The sequence below is a fragment of the Salvelinus fontinalis genome, chromosome 22, assembly GCF_029448725.1.
Source record: "Salvelinus fontinalis isolate EN_2023a chromosome 22, ASM2944872v1, whole genome shotgun sequence".
In the NCBI taxonomy this organism is placed as follows: Eukaryota; Metazoa; Chordata; class Actinopteri; order Salmoniformes; family Salmonidae; genus Salvelinus; species Salvelinus fontinalis.
In genome coordinates, this window is record NC_074686.1 from 7,574,227 (window position 1) to 7,593,739 (window position 19,513).

General features: G+C 44.2%; 1 protein-coding gene and 1 pseudogene across 2 annotated transcripts in view; both read left to right on the forward strand.

Moving 5' to 3' along the window:
• LOC129819670 (splicing factor, proline- and glutamine-rich-like) overlaps positions 1-11,152 on the forward strand; it is a 35,433-nt gene extending 24,281 nt beyond the window's left edge. The window contains exons 10-12 of one of the 2 annotated variants that reach the window (XM_055876141.1): positions 136-10,029; positions 10,307-10,411; positions 11,035-11,152. In XM_055876141.1, the coding sequence (XP_055732116.1) occupies positions 136-249 (114 nt within the window). In that variant the 3' untranslated portion in view covers positions 250-10,029; positions 10,307-10,411; positions 11,035-11,152. The remainder of the gene's footprint in view (positions 1-135; positions 10,030-10,306; positions 10,412-11,034) is intronic. The other variant, XM_055876142.1, reaches the window with a different exon arrangement.
• Positions 11,153-17,395: 6,243 nt separating this feature from the next.
• On the forward strand, positions 17,396-19,223 carry LOC129819461 (uncharacterized; annotated as a pseudogene).
• Positions 19,224-19,513: the final 290 nt, after the last annotated feature.

Genomic DNA, 19,513 nt, shown 5'->3' on the forward strand with positions numbered 1-19,513 from the left:
CTCTCAAACAAAACCAACTCTCTTTCTACCCCCCTTACTTCTCCCCTGAATATGGACTTGAACTGCGTGTCATCGCACTGCCTTCCCCTCACCCCCCTCAATCTGCTTCCTTGGTATGGTTGTTGATCACTATAGCGCAACGAGCGGAACTTCCCTCAGGGAGGCCGGGGGGCAATGGGTCCTAACAACCAAGGGTTTGGCAGGGTCCGTGAGGAGTTTGATGGGCCTGCCAAGAAGCCCCGCTTTTAAATCTTTTCAGTGTCCCTCATAGCAGTGTTTTTGTGTAGATTCTCTGAACATCTTCACATTGAGTCATTGTTATATTTAAGTTGAAAGTGTTCTTGCACTTTAGCCTGAATACTCATTCATTTTATGGCAAGTTAGGTTTTTCTTTTTTGATTTTGTATTTGTAGTGTGAAATTGATGAATTGGTCACTCAGTAATCACATAGTGCTATCCCACCTATGTTTAACTTTCTTTCCAGTTGTATCGTGCTCGTGTCGTAAATGGTGATAAATGTAACATTTTGTCACCTTTCTATGGCTGTGTTTTGTGCCATTTAAGATTTGAACTAAAGACATGTAACTTTACAATAAAGACCTAATTTGGTTCTTTCCAAACCTTCTTAAAGTTTATTTTAACCCAATTTTGAGTCGTTATCCTAAATAAGCCCAGCAAGAGTTGACAAGCCTTTTTCCCTAGAGGTTTATTATGTTGGACGCCGGGGGTGAACAGCAACTTTATAATGTAAATGATCACCATGTGAACTAAGTGGAACAACAGATGCATACTGGACAGTATCGATAAAGAAAGTTGACATTTTAGAGCACAATTAGGCCTAGTAGAAATTGTACTTTTGGGGCCCAATTTTGACAATGGAAATTAGCAGTGCTGGTGTCAAACGCGATTAATGCTTCTAGAATTGTTTGTTTATAAAAATGTCCTCTTTGACCACATTTAACTTCTCAAAGCAGCACTTGATTCATCCACTGTCTCTTGATATTGCATCATTCAATCTGTTTAATTGGAATGTATGTATCATACATGGGAATGTATGAAAACGATTTAAGAATGTTACCCTAAATAATTCCAGTTTAGGGCCTCCCGGGTGGCGCAGTGGTCTAGGGCATTGCATCGTAGTGCTAGCTGCGCCAACAGAGTCTGGGTTCGCCCCCAGGCTCTGTCGCAGCCGGCCGCGACCGGGAGTTCCGTGGGGCGACGCACAATTGGCATAGCGTCGTCCGGGTTAGGGGGGGTTTGGCCGGTAGGGATATCCTTGTCTCATCGCGCTCCAGCGACTCCTGTGGCGGGCCGGGCGCAGTGCGCGCTAACCAAGGGGGCCAGGTACACGGTGTTTCCTCCGACACATTGTTGCGGCTGGCTTCCGGGTTGGAGGCGCGCTGTGTTAAGAAGCAGTGCGCCTTGGTTGGGTTGTGCTTCGGAGGACGCATGGCTTTCGACCTTCGTCTCTCCCGAGCCTGTACGGGAGTTGTAGCGATGAGACAAGATAGTAATTACTAGCGATTGGATACTACGAAAATTGGGGAGAAAATGGGAGAAAATTTAAAAATAATAATAATTCCAGTTTCAGCCACTGTCTTCTTAGGTCATCATTCAAGTGGCCATGTTATTATGAGAAACGGGAACTGTGAGAGAAGTGGTACCCTTCAAGCTATCATATAGCTTTTTCAGCCTTCCACTTTGTTAATTTTATTTATGGCTCCTTCTCTGAATTTCTTTAGTGTCTTTCATAGCCTAAGCTCTGATAAACCAACAGGGATGTGAACTGATTCATTCCAGTGACTATAGTCACTTTGAAGTTTCACATGAACAGATTGGACAACTAGGTCTGAAACATCATTAAAGGGAGAGCTTGGTTTTTAGCAATGAAGCCCTTTATCAACTTCCCCAGAGTCTGATTAATTTGTGCCTACCATTTTACGTCCATTAAGAATAAAGTTAGAGGTAATTTCGTGAGCCAGTATTAACTAGTGCTAGCTTAATGCAAAGACAAATTCTTGAGGATGCTAGCTGTACCTGGACTTCCAGTCCTTGCGCTAAACTAGTTAGCATTTTCTCCCAAAACAACCTCTTATACTGGACGCAGAGACACACTTGTGACCACCATTTTACGTCTGACTGGGGAAGTATATAAAGGGCTGCATTGCTAAAACCCAAAGCTCTCCCTTTTAGGATTAGGGCACATTGTTTTAAAACTGTCAACGTTATCTTTCACGCATTTATGAAGATGTTGAGATATGAAAACGCCAGCCCTTTGCAACGGATTTTCTTGATTTTTAAGACTGCTCGATTAGACCTCTAAATCTGTGAGACTTAAGACAAAGCACACCAAAGGGTAGATATGTCAGCGATGTAAGCAACCACAAAAAATATATAAATATATATATATATATATATATATATATTTACCAAGAAAGCTACTGAGAATGGAGAACATTTTCCGTGTAATTACATTTATTTATTTATTGAAGATCAAACTTGTGCGCCTACGAGTTTAAAAATAATCTCATCCATATTTTTTACATCGGTATTGAAATTGCACTAGTCACTCTGTACTTGAACTCAATAGGCTCTTAGAATTTTGTCAATTTCAAACTTGACAATTACAGCACAAAGACTGATCATGGTTGTGCTCAATGTTACTCAAATGACTACAAACATTCAGTTGTTTATCAAAACAGTTGTCTAAACAAATCTGATTGAATACCTTAACAAAAGTAATGTAAACCATCAAACGTTCAATGTTGTTCCTGTATGTTTGTTTTGTGTACATTTCTTCTTTGACAGGTTTGGCCACTTTAATGGTTGCCGTGTGTAAGGAGACATTTCTAAAACAAGAAGTCCTAGGCCTAACTGAGTCGCACTTAATACAGTTTACTCCTTTGACTTGTCTTACACAGACCAACCCGATGAAGAGTCTTGCCTTAGTGAAGAGTTTTCAGTAATGTAACAGGATACCAGTTGGTGAAATATTTTTTTGATTTAACAGAACAGTAAATAGCAACCCACTGTGACTGAAATCGGAACTGACACCCCATCTAAAATTCTAACTGGGTGTTGGAAGACAATGAATGAAGCCAGTTTGCCAGAATGGCTAAATAACAAGAAGGCTGGATCTGGCAGTGTTTCTTAGGGTGTATGTTTCTAGGTGAACTCTTTAGTCAGCTCTTCCCGGACTACTCACCAAGTTGGTCAACTTGCTATACTAATGTTGACCTACTGTCAACTCGGTGGGATGTAGGACTAGAAGTAGCAATGTACTGGGAAAGAAAGATCAGACACATTTTAAATGAAATTTCAACACAATCTGTGGTGATCTTATGCTAACAAAGGAAATGACCACGGTTGCTTTATTTGAGCCTGTTGGGCTTTGTTTACAGGCAGCCCGATTCTGATATTTTCCCCACTAATTACTCTTTTGACCCAATCACATCAGATCTTTTCAGAGCATATCTGATTTGTCAAAAGACTAATTAGTGGGTGATAAAGTTTAAGAATTGGGCTGCCTGCCTAAACGCAGCCATGTCATACTGTTTGCAGATTGAATCACAGATCAGAGGACAAACTAATGGTTAAAATAAATGTAGCTAGCTTTGTTTATGCACCTGTAGTGGGAATGTAGATCACCCCTTAGTTATTTTTATATATATATTTGTTGTCCTGGCTTTATATGGATTATTGAAGTACTCTGAAATAGTTGCCAGACTTGTATAACCGATGGAAGTCTATGGTAGAACTTCCCCTTATTCCCCGTCACCCTTCAGCAGACTGAGGAGACCTGCGTACCTATAAGGAGCGAGAAGCTTCTCTTTGTCAAGTGTCTTGAGTGCATGGGCGTGCAGTAGCTGTGCAATAAAGTCCAACAGCCAGCCTGCCCCATTCCGCAGTAGAGGCTCCAAGTAAAGGCTCCGGCAGTTGGTTACGTTGAGGATCAGTAGTTCTGCAGAAGTCAGTGGACAGTAGAGCCTGGACTTGTGTGCAGCGAGAGGTATGCTTACAGAGCCACTGAAAAGGTAAGTGTTCCTGTAAATGATTTGTTTAAATGCCAAACATTTCCTGCTCTACCTTCCTCTGTCACCTGACGTGATGTGACAATACAGGGGTTCTGGCATCACACTTCTGAAAAATGGAATCACAGTGCAGTACTCGTTCCTCCCTCCATATGTGAACGTGTGGCAATGTGTTTTTAGCCTGTGCAGTATCTGGTATTTTCCCTTCCATTTCTGACTCAAGCTGGTCTCTGTATGAAACAAACTGTATATGGACTGCTGTGTCACTGGCTCAACAAATAGTGTATGATGGTGTATACCCACAACTTGACTTGGGTTCAATCAACACAACTCCTTTTGCTGAGACTTCTTTCAAGCTGTAATGACGAGTGCAATGGGGGGGAGGGTTACTGGCAATTGTTTTTTGACATTGAATTATTAGGTTCCTTGGCCCTGTAGAAGGGACTTTTGGTTGTTGGTGGGGGGAGCTTTATTGTTGATCTTGACCTATTTCATCAAGTAATATAAGGAGCAATTTGTGAAGCTTGTCCAATGTTTGCCTAATATTAGAACATCATTTACTTTGCCTATATTGCAAACCTTCATACAGTAGCCTAAGTCATGTAGACCTAGGCTACAATGTTGCAGTTAAGGTGTATCGTAGTACTCGAGCACAGGACTCTGACTCAAGTCGAACTAGTTATTTTCAATACAGAAACGGTAGCTTTGACTCACGCAATATTCAGCGCTAGAATCTTTTTTTGTGCATGTGAGGATCATCCTGGTGACCAAATGTTCATTTCGACTTGACGTGTGCTCTAAGTGGACTTCCTTTTTTTGGAAGTCTACAGCGCAAAACTGGCAAGTGATATTTGCCCAGTTGATTCTGTTACGGCAAAGGTGAAACTCGCTTAAAGGACCCCTAACGAGTAATTGTTAACGTATTTTATCAGAGGTTCAGACTTGCGGTGTCCGAATACCCATACTAGCGTACTATGTACTCCTCGTCGCATACTATTTAGCACGTACCGTTTAGTGAAAAGTATGCAGTATGCCACAGCCGCAACGCAGTAGTGGCTTGTGACTGGCTGAGTGCGGGTGGGTTTTTCCAGCCTGATAATAGCTCATATTTGATACGTTACTCTAATCTCTGAATAGGAATGGCGTAATATGCCTACTCAGGATGGTTATAGGCAGACTACCACATTCGACCTATACCATAAGCCATTTATCCTATTTTTAAAAGGACAAACAGACTTTGGTTCCATTTCAACATATTCATTAGTGAAACCAAAGGGCTGTGAGATATCAAAATATAAATGCAACAATTTAAATGATTTTACTGAGTTACAGTTCATATAAGGAAATCAGTCAATTGAAATAAATTGGGCAGGGGCACAGCCATGGGTGGCCCTGGGAGGACGTAGACCCACCACTGGGGAGCCAGGGCCAGCCAATACCTCCCCCCAAAAAATAATCCCCCCACAAAAGGGCTTTATTACAGACAAACTCAGGAGTATTTCTCTATCTGCTCTCCGGGTGGCTGGTCTTAAACAATCCTGTTTTAGAAGCCGGATGTGGAGGTCCTGGGCTGGCGTGGTTACACATGGTCTGCGGTTGTGAGGCCGGTTGGACGTATTGCACGTTTTCTACAACTACTTTGGAGGCAGTTTATGGTAAAGAAATGAACATTCAATTCTCTGGTGGGAAACCCTGCAGTCAAGTCAGCATGCCAATTGCACACTCCCTCAACACTTGAGACATCTGATATAACTGCAGATTGTATCAGGTGCTCCCGTGTAATGATCATGCTGTTTAATCATCTTGATATGCCACACCTGTCAGGTGGATAGATTATCTTGGCAAAGGATATATGCTCACTAACAGGGATGTAAACACATGTGTGCACAAAATACTAACATTTTAAGGAGAACAAAAACTACTTTGCCTACATTTGAACACTGCTGAATCTTCCCAATTTAAGTAGCGTTGTTTTGTTTGTCTACTTGACGAGAACTATAGCCCATCACTCACAGTCCCCCTGTTTCAATGCATTGTCGACGTGTGCAAGGAATTCTACTAGATGAAGGGCAGAAATGAGTAACATCCTGGCATTTAAACAAATTCACACGCTGTAACACGTTGTTGTATTCTGGGAATGTGTCATGCGAGATTGCGTTTGCTATTTGTTGATTTCGGAAGCTCATCCACATATCTAATTGATCAGCTAATGTCAAAGCCTGGATGTATGACACCCTGGATTTAAAGTGTGCTCGATTTTTGAAATGTTGCATACTATTAGACTTTATTTTTCCTGCATACTCATGCGGCCTACTGTTTTAGGATGAAAGTATAGGTATTCGGACGCGGCCACTGCATTTTCAATGCAGAAATAATAGGGAGCAGTGAATTGTACTAGTGTTTGGGCTCTTTCAGTCCTCTTTCCTGCCTGTCTTGTCACACGCCAGTAGCCCAGTTTTTTGGGGGATGCATATGTGATCGGCAACCTCCAATTTCCAGATTTTCTTGGTTGTGCGGTTCATCATTATGGGATCTTACACGTTTTCAGTTGCTCCCCTAGGTAAATTAGGAAGGTTTTAGTTTGACTTATGACTTTTTGTGACACCCAGTTTTCATTTATTTGCTGTGATGAGATAGTAATGGAAATGGCCAACATGAGCTTGTAGATTTTTATTTTCTACTTGACAACTGAGTCCAGGCTGGGAACAGCCTCTACTGTTGTAGAATGTTACTTTGGTGTATTGCTAAGGTCAACTAAAACGTGTCATTTTCAAGCGTTTATCCACTGGGCTATTCTTGGGCGGGTGGACAGTCGGGGGACTGGGTTTGGGTCTATCTGGGTCATTCACAACCTAGCTATTCATAAAGAGCACTTGGTCACGTCACTTGATACTATAGTGTGGCAACTACCATACACAAGAAGGCACTGTTTCTCTTTCTCTCTCCTGTGCTTTGGAAAGACCTATGACTCTGTCCAAAAAATGGCAGTCTGTTTTTTTTCTTCCCTTGTGCATTTTAGGGCTGACCCCATGTCGTCGATTATTTGGTCGATAGACCGTGTACGTTGGCCGAGATTTCTTAAGTTGAGCAGTAGCAAAACAAAAATAAGTGAATGGTGTACAAGACACCTGTCTGATTCGCGCCTGTCTAAGTGGACTAATCTATTGTGGAGGCCCCGTGGGGGTGGCTCAGTTATCACTCTAAGACATGTGCTATTGAAATAGTATATGGTTAAGGACAATGGTGCAACACTAAAATATATATATTTTTTAAACAAATGAGCGTTCTCCCTCGTTTGCAAGCAGTCGCTGTCTGCGGTATTGAAATGTCAGTGCTCTGTTTTATTTGATTTATTTCACCTTTTATTTGGCCAGGTTAAAGTTCTCATTTACAACTGCGACCTGGCCAAGATGAAGCAAAGCAGTGCGACACAAACAACAACAGAGTTACATGGAATAAACAAACGTACAGTCAACACAAAAGTCTATATACAGTGTGTGCAAATGTTGAAATGCCACCTTTTCCTAGACCATGTTGCTTTGTGCGTAATAGGAAAGTTCAACATATTTCTGTTGAGGAGCAATGCAGCACGGTTGGGTGACAAGAAAACAGCCCTTGCCATAATTGTGCATGGCAGATCATGCTTCTGTAGCCTGTTTGAATAATGGCCTACTGATTCTGTGAGCACCAAGCCTGGAATAAGCAATTTCACAAATGTGGCTGTTTTTAATCTTGGCTATGCTGTAATAAAGGCATTACACTTTTTGTTAGAACAGCCTCTGGTATTATTTATTTAGTGTGTACACTGTTCCAAATGATCAGAAATTATGTATAATAACCCTCCTTTTTCTTGATATTATTATGATCATTATAATAAGGAATGTCATTATCATTCGGCTTAGTATAACAGCCTTGTATAACCACCATCGAGCTGTAGGCCTAAGAGCACATCCTGTTTAGTCTTAATACCGTAATTTACTTTGGCCTATATTTCAATAGTTATATACACCCCTGTACCAATCATTCTGATTTTAAATGCTTAAAAAAAAAATATATATATATATATATATAAAGCGACTGTTGAATAATTAGCCTTAACATTAAATAAACCGCTCTATTTTGGCAATTGCATTCACAAATGCATGCGACTGTTTTTAGTCTTGCTGTAAAAGGCTTTACAAAAAAATACTTTCTGTATGCATATTTGTTTAGTGTTTACATTTTTCCAAATGGCCAGAAATGATTGGAATCTAACCGCACCTATTTGGCACACACAATATGCACCCAGCGCTTGCTCGTTACATTCCTTTTCTTGATCTCCAAGGTTTTCACAACTATTCCGTTATTCCACACATCTGACTTCCCCTTTTACCTGAGCAACCAGTAAACATTCATGTTTTGAGTTAATTTGTCACGTGCTCTGCATCCATTTTGCTGTCACATGAGTTATGGAGTTTGGATTTTCTAACCAATTTATTGATGTGATTATGATATGCTATAGGTCATGCCCCATTGGTCACGTGCATGCGACGCATAGGCCTACATGTGTCACGTAAAGAGAGCAAGGGTTGAGGGAATAGGGAATGTTTTTCCTAAACATTTGGCTAACTGAACTTTTCATTTAGAAATAGCTGTAATTATGTTGCTGCTTCAGCAACACAGACAGTGCGCTAAACACTTGTTCTGTGGTGGTTGCTGCAGCTGGGAGGTGGACACAACGGGTGCTAGTCAAACGCTTTTTTTTTAAGAGTACAAGTCGGAGCCCCGCCCTGCACAATCAAATCAATTGTGGTTGGAGTCCCTCTAGTCATTTGTCTTAATTATTTCATCCAACAGTGTGCTTAAAGCATCAGACAAGCTCAGTGCATATAGTTGATTTGATTAAAACACGGGATGTCTATATATGGGATAATACTTATTTTTTATTTTGACCTATTGAATAGTCGAAACAACCGACTACTCTGTCGACCAATTGTATATATTTTTTGTCGAGGACAGCCCTAGTGCATTTCATGCTTCAAAGTATCATCAATCCTCGTGTCTTATATCGGTGACATTCTCAAGCCAGTGACCAGCCAGCCAATCGTAAAGGGTTCAGTTCACAAGGACTGTGCCAACCTCCTTGGTGTAGCAGTTTGTATGTAAACGGTGTCTCATGCAGCAAACTTAGTGTTGGTTATCTTGGACTATAAGTGTCTTGTGTAGAGAACTACCATGAGCAGTGAACTCAGCCCTAGGGCTGTTGAGTGTGTCTGTCTGCACTGTGATCCATTTCCCCTCGGGAGTCTCCGCTTTGAGTGGCCAGTCTGCTTCTCCGTATCCCCTTCAGAGTGTGATGCCAGAACTACCCTCTAGGGCCTCAGGGCCTCTACTGGAAAGGGCAATGCCTTTTCCAAACTCGTTCTGCAAGACCGACGTCGCAAATGCCCGTCGTGATGTATAAGGTGAAAGCGTCTTCATAGGTGCAACTCCTGACGTTTTGGGGGGTTTGCTATAACAATACTTTTCCAGTGTCAACCAAGTCAAGCTTACCTTGCTTTGTAACTGTTTTCAGTCCTCATGTTTTTGCATGATTGGTGTCATGGCTCTTATGCATTTGCCTGTTCCCTCGGGAGTTACAAAAAATGTTGCTATAAAGTGACGTAGCCTACATAGCTAACTATGTCAAAATTTTACTTTTTTAAGATTTGTAATGTCTGACATTAATTGGCACAAGTTCTTTACTTTAACATTTTATACAATCTGTCATTTACATCTAGTGCATGCATGTACTATAGTTTTTGTAATTTAAATTCCAAAAAGCTTAATCCACTTATTTTTTTTACACTTTCAAGTCCTCTACATCCCTGTAGATTAGCACACATATCCAGTTATTTGTGTAGTTGTGTCTTAGGATAACTTTCCCAAATTCCTAGCTTCGAGCTCATTGTTTCTCTCTTACTGCAGGGGCCTCGGGTAATTGTAGGAGGCTGAGGAGCTGCTCCTGGTTTAACATGTGGTAAGCTACCTGCAGAGGGGCTAGATGGAAGCCTTTTAGTCATTGCACCAAAGGGCAAACACTAGTCTGAATTAATGTAATGTTGCTAAGACATTGTTTCCTATAAGAAGTCTTTAACCTCTTAAGTGCTCATATTAAACAACTGGAAATATTTTTGTAGGTATTGTCAAGATTTATTTTTTGGGGGGGGGGAGCATGCACCCCCCCTGGTTTTTGACAGTGTTGCTTCATTCTTAGTGGAAGTTGTTGACTTATGTTTTTCTTTTCTTTGTTGCAGGTTAACTGAAGAGACTGATGTCTGTTCAAACCTGAGCAGGGGCGCCTCTGGTCCATCCTAAAACAAGGATGTGGTCTATCCTAGAGCTAGGAAATGGATCTGCAGGTTGGTTGAACTATTCTCAAACGTGTTAGTCTAAATAGTGTGGTTGTGGGTTCCTGGATGGTGGTCAAAAGCACCCATGAGGCGGCACTACAGCCTGAGGTTTGATACCATGCTGTGTCACACCCGGCTGTGACCGGGAGCTCCATAGGACTGCGCACAATTGGCCCAGCGCCGCCCGGGGGAGGGTTTGGTTGGTAGGGCTTTCCTTGACTCATCGTGCTCTAGTGACTCCTTGGGGCAAGCTGACTCCGGTTTTCAGTCTAACAGTTTTTCCTCCCACACATTGAGGCTGACATCCATCCGGGTTAAACGAGCAGTGTGGTAAGTAGGGGGCTGGGCGGGTCATGTCTCGGAGGACGCATGACTCGACCGTTGCCTCTTCCGAGCCCATTGAAGTTGCAGAGTTGAGCCAAGGGATGTAATTCGGGGGGAAAACTGGGTTAAACATTATTTTTTTGCTTGTGGCCATGGACGGGCCTGGTTAGAACTGGGACGGGAGACAGCCTAGGAAAACCGGGTGGTTGCGCTGTTATTGCTTGATTTCATGTTTGTCGATCATTTCCAGTGGATAACATTATTTGTAGCGACTCATTAAATTGTATCATATTTTTTTCTCCCATAAGAACCAGGCGGAAGGGAATTGTGACGCCGCACCAGCATCCAACCAGCAGAAAAGCTAGAAGTTCAACAGGAGATTTATTATTTTTCTACACACAATATTGCAATAAAAGGTTAAACTTGTAGATTTGTCCAGTTTTTTGTTTTGATTAAACCTGTAATTGTTCTAGTGCATCTATAGATCTGACTACTATCCACAGGGATGTTATGGCCATCTAATAGCACTGGTAACACTTTATTTTACGGCACTGTTTCCACTGGAATTTACCACACAAATTCAATATTCTTACAATTCAACACAATTGGTACTAAATTGTGCCTAGTGGCGCTTGTTAAATTACCATAATTAGAGTGCCAACGTAAAATAAAGTACTGCCTCTGGTATTGCCTTAGGCTACCTTGCCTTATTCAACAATTCAATAGAACTGATTGAACTTAAATGTGCAGGCTAACATGGAAATCCTACCATTATCACCAAGTATGACATTTAACATGTTTATTGTTCTGCCATGAATAGATTTTGGTAGACCTATTTAGCTTGTTCTAAGGCGTGTGTGTGTCTCAAAGCTTTTAAACTCACCGAGACACATGCTTATTCTGACCTGTCTCGGAAGCCTCTTGTCCAGTTACAATTAAGGGCAAGGTACAATGTTTCCCTGTGCTGGATCACGCTTGTATCCTGTGGGTTGGCTGTCAACGCTGGAGATGGTCCAGCGAAAGGGGAACCGTGCTGGAAGCTGAAACCTAGGGAACAGAAGGCATGGAGAATGTGGGGCAGTTGTCTGGCCTGTGTTGCAGCCTGGCACTTGTCTCCTCTGTAAGGCTATAGCTAGTTTTGCAGGAACACTGCCCCAAAATATCCCCAAAGCCCATGCTCTAGAAATGATTTGAACATGATCATTTATAGTAGGCATTTCAAGATGACTGAAGAAATGTCCTCGGTATATCTCTCGAAGACCTCGTTCCTGTTTTGATGTAGTTGTTGCATTCATAAAGATCAATTGTACACTAAGAGCAGGAAATACTAATCGTTCTTACATGGGGCATTTAGAGAGTATTCAGACCCCTTTTCCCACATTTTAGAAAAAGGCTAATGTATTTAAATTATGTAATTAAGGTATTACTATTTATTTTTAATTTATTTGCAAAAATGTCTAAACCGGTTTTCACTTTGTCATGGGGTTTTGTGTGTAGATTGAGGATTGCTTTTTTAATTCAATGCATTTTAGAATAAGGCTGTAACGTAATAAAATGTGGGACAAGAGGTGTCTGATTACTTTCCGAATGCGCTGTATGACCATTATTTTAAAGAACCTAAAAGCAGTGGTTTAGGACTCTTGTTCAGATTCAACATGAAGCAGACTTAATTAGTCATTGCTCCGACTTGAATGCTTCCAAATTTCTCAAATCCGAACAAAAAATTTACTTGGAAAAGAATAGGTGTTTTTGTCATGCAATTTTTGACTACTTTCAAGTTTGATTAGACATGAAGTATGGCGCACACATACACTATTGCTCCACACACTTTTTCTTTTGCTTCATAAGCACAAAGTTCATAAGCACAAAATCAGATCCTTCTTCAGCTCAGTAGCCAAGTGATGTTTCACAATAGACTATATTTAATGTTATAAATAATTAAGAACGCAGCTTTGGAATGGTGTTAAAGTGAGGGATTGATGAGTCTATTACAAACCCTTATTGCTAAATCGGCATCAGCAATAATGGGATATATTGAAGTCAACCTACATTACATTAGGTCCAATGCCCCTGCCTGTTCCCTGCTATCTGTGTAAGTTGACCTCTGGAAGAAGAAAATGGGGAGAGGGTATAAAGTAGGTGGCGTCCACCCAGGCTGCCTCATCGATGCATCTTTAATGAGCATGAATCATTGATCGGCCTCACCTGGCTGTGTGCACCCCCAGGTGCGCCAGTGCACACACAGATGGGTTTGTGCAGTCTGCTGTTTCTGGGGGAGACATGAGCACCGCCGGAGCCCGTCCTGGCCTCAGCCTGGACAGTGGTGGGCTATGGCACAAGAGAGCCATGCAGAAGAGCAGAGCTCTAGTCCGAACCTACCTCAAGTCCAACTCTGTGCTCGCACTGCCTCAGCCCAATGGAACACGACAAAGGGACAGTGACCGACTGCCTTCCCTAGCTGCCTTTAAAGCCTCGCACAGGCAGACCACGACTCCACTCAGGTAAGCTGATACTCATACTAGGACCAGCCTGGGACCCATGCAACCAGCAGCTTGGCTCCTGAATGCATTGTTGTTATTGGAAGACTTAATTGCGTAAGTGTTTGCAAACCAGGTATAATGGAGGACCTCTATAAATGAGTTTTGTGCTGTATTCTTATTGGTGCAATGTTCAAAAGATACATTGTGTAAGAATCCTTCTAATAAACTGTTGCCTTTGTATCTGAAATATATCCTGATATTGATTCATAATCTAGTATCATACAGTGAATTGATTAGATGAGGAAAGGAAAGATTATTTCCTGATTTGTCTGGAAATTGTATTTAATTGCCCCGATTTAACTTCTGTGGGAAAATGGTATAGTTCCCAACAATTAGTTATCAAATTAGGTAATATATATATACACAACATGCTTTGATAACAGAAGTCTTCCTATATAAATCTCAGGTGTTCGAGGATATGTTTCTGTTCGGGACACTGTGTAACTACAATGTAGTGCAATAACAATGCTGAGTTTGTGTCTTGGAGGATAGGAGGAGAAACCTGAGTGAGGCACTAAAAACCCTCACGACTGGAAACACTCCCCCTGATACCACACTGCTGCAGTCAGTTAGAATGCAGATTTTGAATAACAAAAACAATATTACATTCACCCCCTGTCAAAGGAAGCTGTTGACCAGTGATACATTCATACTGTACATCTGTTATCTTCATTGAGGAAGTACAGTATCGAGTCTCTTTGAAAGAGACCGTGTAGGACTAAAATGCTTGCTTGAACGCAATTGGTTTGTTTCTGTTTAGGCCCTTGATACACAAATGACTACAGGATGTTTAAAGTGTTTCAACAAACATTTCATATAATTTCATACCTTCACAGTGTCTATCTTTGCCCCTATCCCACCTCCACCTGTCTGATTCCTCTCCACACAGCATTAATGAGCCCTCCCTCTTCACCTCGGGAGAACGAGCCGTGTTCGAGGGTTTTTCCCCTAACCGCCGCTCTCCTCTGCGGAAACGACCTCTGCCTCTCTGCAAGTCCTGTGACACAATAGTAGGAAAGAACCTGAACCAGAGCAACAGACCAGTGTACAGCCACTTCTCCTACCCCATCAGACCCAACCCAGAGCTGGGGAAGCCCAGATCACAAAGTCTGGCCCTGGCCAAGGAGCAAGGCAAGCTCCGTCCTCCGGTGATGCAGCACTGCCAGTCGTCACACTGGGAGGGTCTAACAGTGAGAGGAAAGCCCTGCCTGAGCCTCCCCAGCCAATCTTCGCCTCCCGCCGCTTCTATGCCAGCACGTACACATCTTCACATATTCTTACCCACAGAAGGAATTGGAGGGGGGGAAGAGGGGGACAGTGAATCTGTGGATGAAGGGTTTATGGACGAGCTGGATAGTAAGATCACTTCCCTAAAACTCCAGCAGGGGGAGGCCAAGATTCACACACACACACACACACTGATAAGGCCCCTGGAAAAATAAAGTGACTTTCCACAACCCACTAAGCAAGTTGACTGGATTTCATGTTTTAGGAACAACAGGTCTTAATTGATGACTGCTCAGTTATCTGTAGGTTTAAAATGCTCCAAATTAGTGTGATGGGAACACTAGTTTTTTTGGGGTGAAATGTGTAGGCTCAGAATAGAGGGATTCTAAAAATGCATGAAGCCCTCCACTGGTCACAGAAGAATAAATTAATCAAACCACTTCTATGTTTTTTTATGTGCAGTACCTGTAAATACTTGTTAGTTATGCATATTCCTTCAATGAATCTATTTTATAAGAATATTAAAAGGTACAATATGTAAGATTTCCTGTTGTTCAATAGCCGTTTCAATAAATGATATTGAATTGTTCGCAGTTTTTCTTGGAAATGTTATGGGATGCATTTTCTCCATTGTTTGTGATGGTAGGCCACTCTGGTAGGCCTACATTATGTTCAAATAGCCATAGTAGTTTACTCGGCCACTGTTAAAACTGTAACTTAAAGTGGGTACAGCCTCAGTGTTCACAGTAAACACCCCCTGGAAGTTTCACAGAATTTTCACAAAGTTCAAGTTTGCACTCAGCAGACCTGAAATTTGCTCAGTGACGGCATCCAATATGTTGCATTACCGCCTCCAACTGAACTATAGTATAGAATATATCCATTACAATTTGTGATAATAAATTAAAGGGGAAACAGGAAAAAAAAAAAATACATTAAATGAAAATATACATACATTTTAATTACCCTACCAATACTCATTAAAACCCATCACCTTATTCCACTACTTTAACCCTCTCTGTTCCTACCCCAGGCCAACGACCTGATAGGACTGGACACTACCACTTAACACACGCTGTAATTTTTCTGAATATAGACACACGTTATGTTTCATTTTATTGGCGGACGTCCGTATGGTTTGAGGTACAAACTTTCTGAAGTTCGCTTGGTAAGTCACTGGTAAGTGTAATATCTTGCGTGGAAGTATACTCACTTGCTGTTTGCAGCCTGGAGCAGCTGGCCACATTGCCAGCCACTCCTCTTGAGTGCTCCACTCACTGATCTGTATCTTCCGCCTGTGGTTTGTCGTTCTTGTCTTTCGTTAGCGTTACACGACAACTCTGTGTCCATCTATTAATTTATTGGTGGCTCTTGCTGCCACAAACTGTAATTACCTTACACAACTTGCCGTTTGGCCTGTTTTGTGTGTGTTGTGAATTGCTTAGATCCTTAACGGAGTTACACCATCATATGGTGCTGTTTTTTTGTTTTCTGCTTGGATATTAAACCTGCTAGGTAAAATCACAGTTGGCGTTTAAACAAAAACAAAACAAACATGTAAATCAAATCCATTACCTGGTTGCTGTTTTTTTTGTCTGCCTGTTTTTCCCATAGGGGTCTTCCACTGTGTTTGCAGAGGTACTGGGTAATTTATCCCTTACCCCCGAGCGGGTCACAACATAAGCTCTCCCAGGGCTTCGGACCCCTGCTCCGTGGCCTTGTTGGCTTGGCTGAGCTTATGGCTTCCCTTTATGACAGGTGTGATGGTGGCAACCGTCACCGCCATAGGGACGTGCCTGGGGGACCCATGTGCTCGAGGCGCCTAAGGAGAGGCGGGCCCCGGCAGGTCCCGACACACCCTTCCTCGGCCACTTCACCCGGTCTCAAAGGGCAAAGTGGGAGGAGTGTGTGGAGTCCCCATGGGTATTGTCCTCAATGTTCGAGGGGTATTGACTCCAATTCCGGTGCCGGCCTCCGTTCTTCAGGGGCCTTTGTGTCACCACGGTGGCCGCCCCCCTGAAAACCCTGCGGCTGGAGATTTCCTCACTCCTGAACAAGGGTGTTGTCCGCAGGATTGAGACATCAGAACGGCTAGGTGGGTTCTACTCCACTTACTTTGTGGTCCCAAAAGGAGACGGAGGGTTTTGACCGATTCTGGACGTCCGCAACCTCAATAGGTACTTGAAGGTACTGAGGTTCCAAATGCTGTCCCCAGTCGGTGTGTTGCAGGCCGTGTCCAGGGACCAGTGGTTTGTGACTCTGGACCTGATGGATGCATACTTCCATGTTCCTGTTCACCCAGCTCATTGGCAGTACCTCCGATTCACTTTCAAAGGGAGGGCTTACGAATTCATGGTTCTTCCCTTCGGCATCTCCTTGGCACCCTGCACTTTCCCAAAGTGCATGGACACTGTCCTGGCACTTCTCACCTCCCAAGGATTGTTGATCCTCAGTTACCTGGACGGTTGGCTTATTGTGCCCCGACCAGGACCCAGGTCCTGTCAGACAGAGACGTGCCCATATAATGTATGAAGAGGAGTCTGATTATCACAGAGAGAACTCCCATTTGTTTCTGTAAAATAGAACATTAATTGTAAGTCAACTAAATGTTTGGTTATTTTTAGAATGACATCCGTTTTGAGTTTATGCCTGGAAGAGACTCAGCTGATGGAGTGTCTCAGAGACGTGCTCTGTTTGACAGTGAGCTGGGCATTACTGGTGGGCTGGGCATTACTGTAAACAACAAGAGTCGTCTGACGCCCACCCTGAGGGTGGCCCTCATTGGCATGAAACTTGACTCAGTCCTCATGAGAGCATGCCTGCCCACCAGAAAGGTTCAGGCGATCTAATCTTGCCTCGACTACTTTCGGCACGGGTGGGTGGTATATGACCTAACTTGCTAATGCCTGTTGGGCTTGCTGACGGCGGCCTCGTTGTTGATTCCCCTGGGCCTGCTCCATCTCCGGCCTCTTCAACGGTGGTTCAACTCCCACCAGCTGTACCCAAAGTGCCACTGTCACCGCCAGGTGCAGGTGACCGCACAGTGCCTAAGGGTGTTGTTGAGGTGGCGCTGTCACTTCTTTCTCTCAGATGGGGTGGAGATGCTGAGGATGTGCTGCCGGGAGCTGGTCAGCACAGGCGGCTCCCAGATCGACTGGGGGGGTGTGACCAAGGGCAGGTCGGCCAGTGGCTACCCCCTTGGAGCGGCACGCACATCAATACACTACAGCTCCGAGCTGTACTGCTGGCCCTGCAGTCTTTCCTTTCCTGAAGAGAAGACATGTCCTGGTGAGAACAGACAACATCACAGTGGTGGCTTACATCAACCATCAGGGTGGACTGAGGTTCCACCGCCTCTATATTATGGCACGGGAGCTCCTTCTCTGGGCTCAGGGACGTCTAGCGTCTGGAATCCTAAATGTGGCAGCGGATATGCTCTCGAAGGAGGGCCCGCCACCTTCGGACTGGAGCCTGTGGGACCAGTTCGGGATGGTGCAGGTGGACCTATTTGCCTCCCTGGACAATGCACACTGCCCCCTGTGGTACTCCATTTTGGGGGCCACCAGGGCCTCTGGGCTTGGATGCTCTGGCTCACAATTGGCCAGGGCTGGAGCTTACGCATTCCCGATTTTCCCCTGAACCAGGCTGTGCTGGACAGGACCAGGATGGCAGAGCATCGTTTGTTTCTGGTGGCCCCATACTGTCCCAGACAAAACTGGTTCAGCCTTCTCCTGTCCCTGTTGTCTGGGACACCTTGGCAGCTTCCCCTGAGACCGGACCTGTTGTCTCCGGTTGGAGGAACTCTGTGGCATCCGAGGCCCACCGCCTCAGTCTGTGGGCTTGGCCACTGAATGGCACCAATAGTCCACGTTAGGACTACAGGAGGGTGTAATGAACACAATGCAGAGCACAAGGGTGCTGGTTACAACCGCGGCACACCAGTTGCGCTGGCGGTTGTTCTGCTCTTGGTGCACTGGTATTGAGGTTGTGCCCGAGTCATGCGGGGTGCAGTATGTCCTCCAATACCTGCAGTCTCGCTTGGATGAGGGTTTGGCAGCCTCTACACTGAGAGGGTATTTGGCCACTATATCTGCCTGCCATGCGGGGTGGATGGACAGGCCAGTGGGGTGCCATCCCTTGGTCTCCAGGTTTATGACGGGGGTTCGTCACCTGCGTCCAGCTAGGACCTGCTCAATGGCAAGCTGAGATCTGGATGGGGTCTTGGCAGCTTGGCAAAGCCACCTTTCGAACAGTTGGAATCTGCCTCCCTGAAACACTTCTCTATGTAGGTGGTTTTCTTGGTAGCGATTACTTCCATGAAGAGGGTGGGTGAGCTCCATTCTCTTTCGGTAAGTTCTGAGTGCTACCGGATGGACCCTGGAGGGAGGAGTATATCTCTCCGCCCCAACCCTTCATTCCTCCCGAAGGTTCTGCCAGACAGGCATGTGAACATCCCTTTTTATCCTGTCTGCTTACAACCCCCCCTGGCAGTGGCGGGGGAGTCTGGGCCTCCCTCCGGCATGCTGTGCCCTGTGAGGGCCCTGGCTGCCTATGCGGAGCGGACACGATCAGCGAGAACAACAGACCAGCTCTTTGTCTCAGTGGATCGTGGACACGATTACAACAGCATACCGACTGGCTGGCAGGCCAGTGCTGGGATCTGTGGTGGCACATTCAACACGAGGTGTGGCTGCGTCCTGGGCTCTACTGAGAGGAGTGCCCCTCGCTGATATCTGTGCTGCGGCCAGCTGGGCTTCCTCTTGCAACTTTGCTAGGTACTATCGGGTAAACGTGGCACCTCCCACTGCAGATGGTTCAGCGGTCCTGGGCATCGCCACTCCTTCCGGGGACTGTGCCGGGAATCCCCTTCCACATTGATGGCTCCTACGTCTCGGTCCCATGCTGGGACTTTGCCGCTGGCTGGCCAGGTCCCTCTAGCCCCGATTAATCTGGTACGGGTATACCAATATATTGGAGTGATCCAATATAGTGAAACGTAACCACGGTTATGTGAGCTATA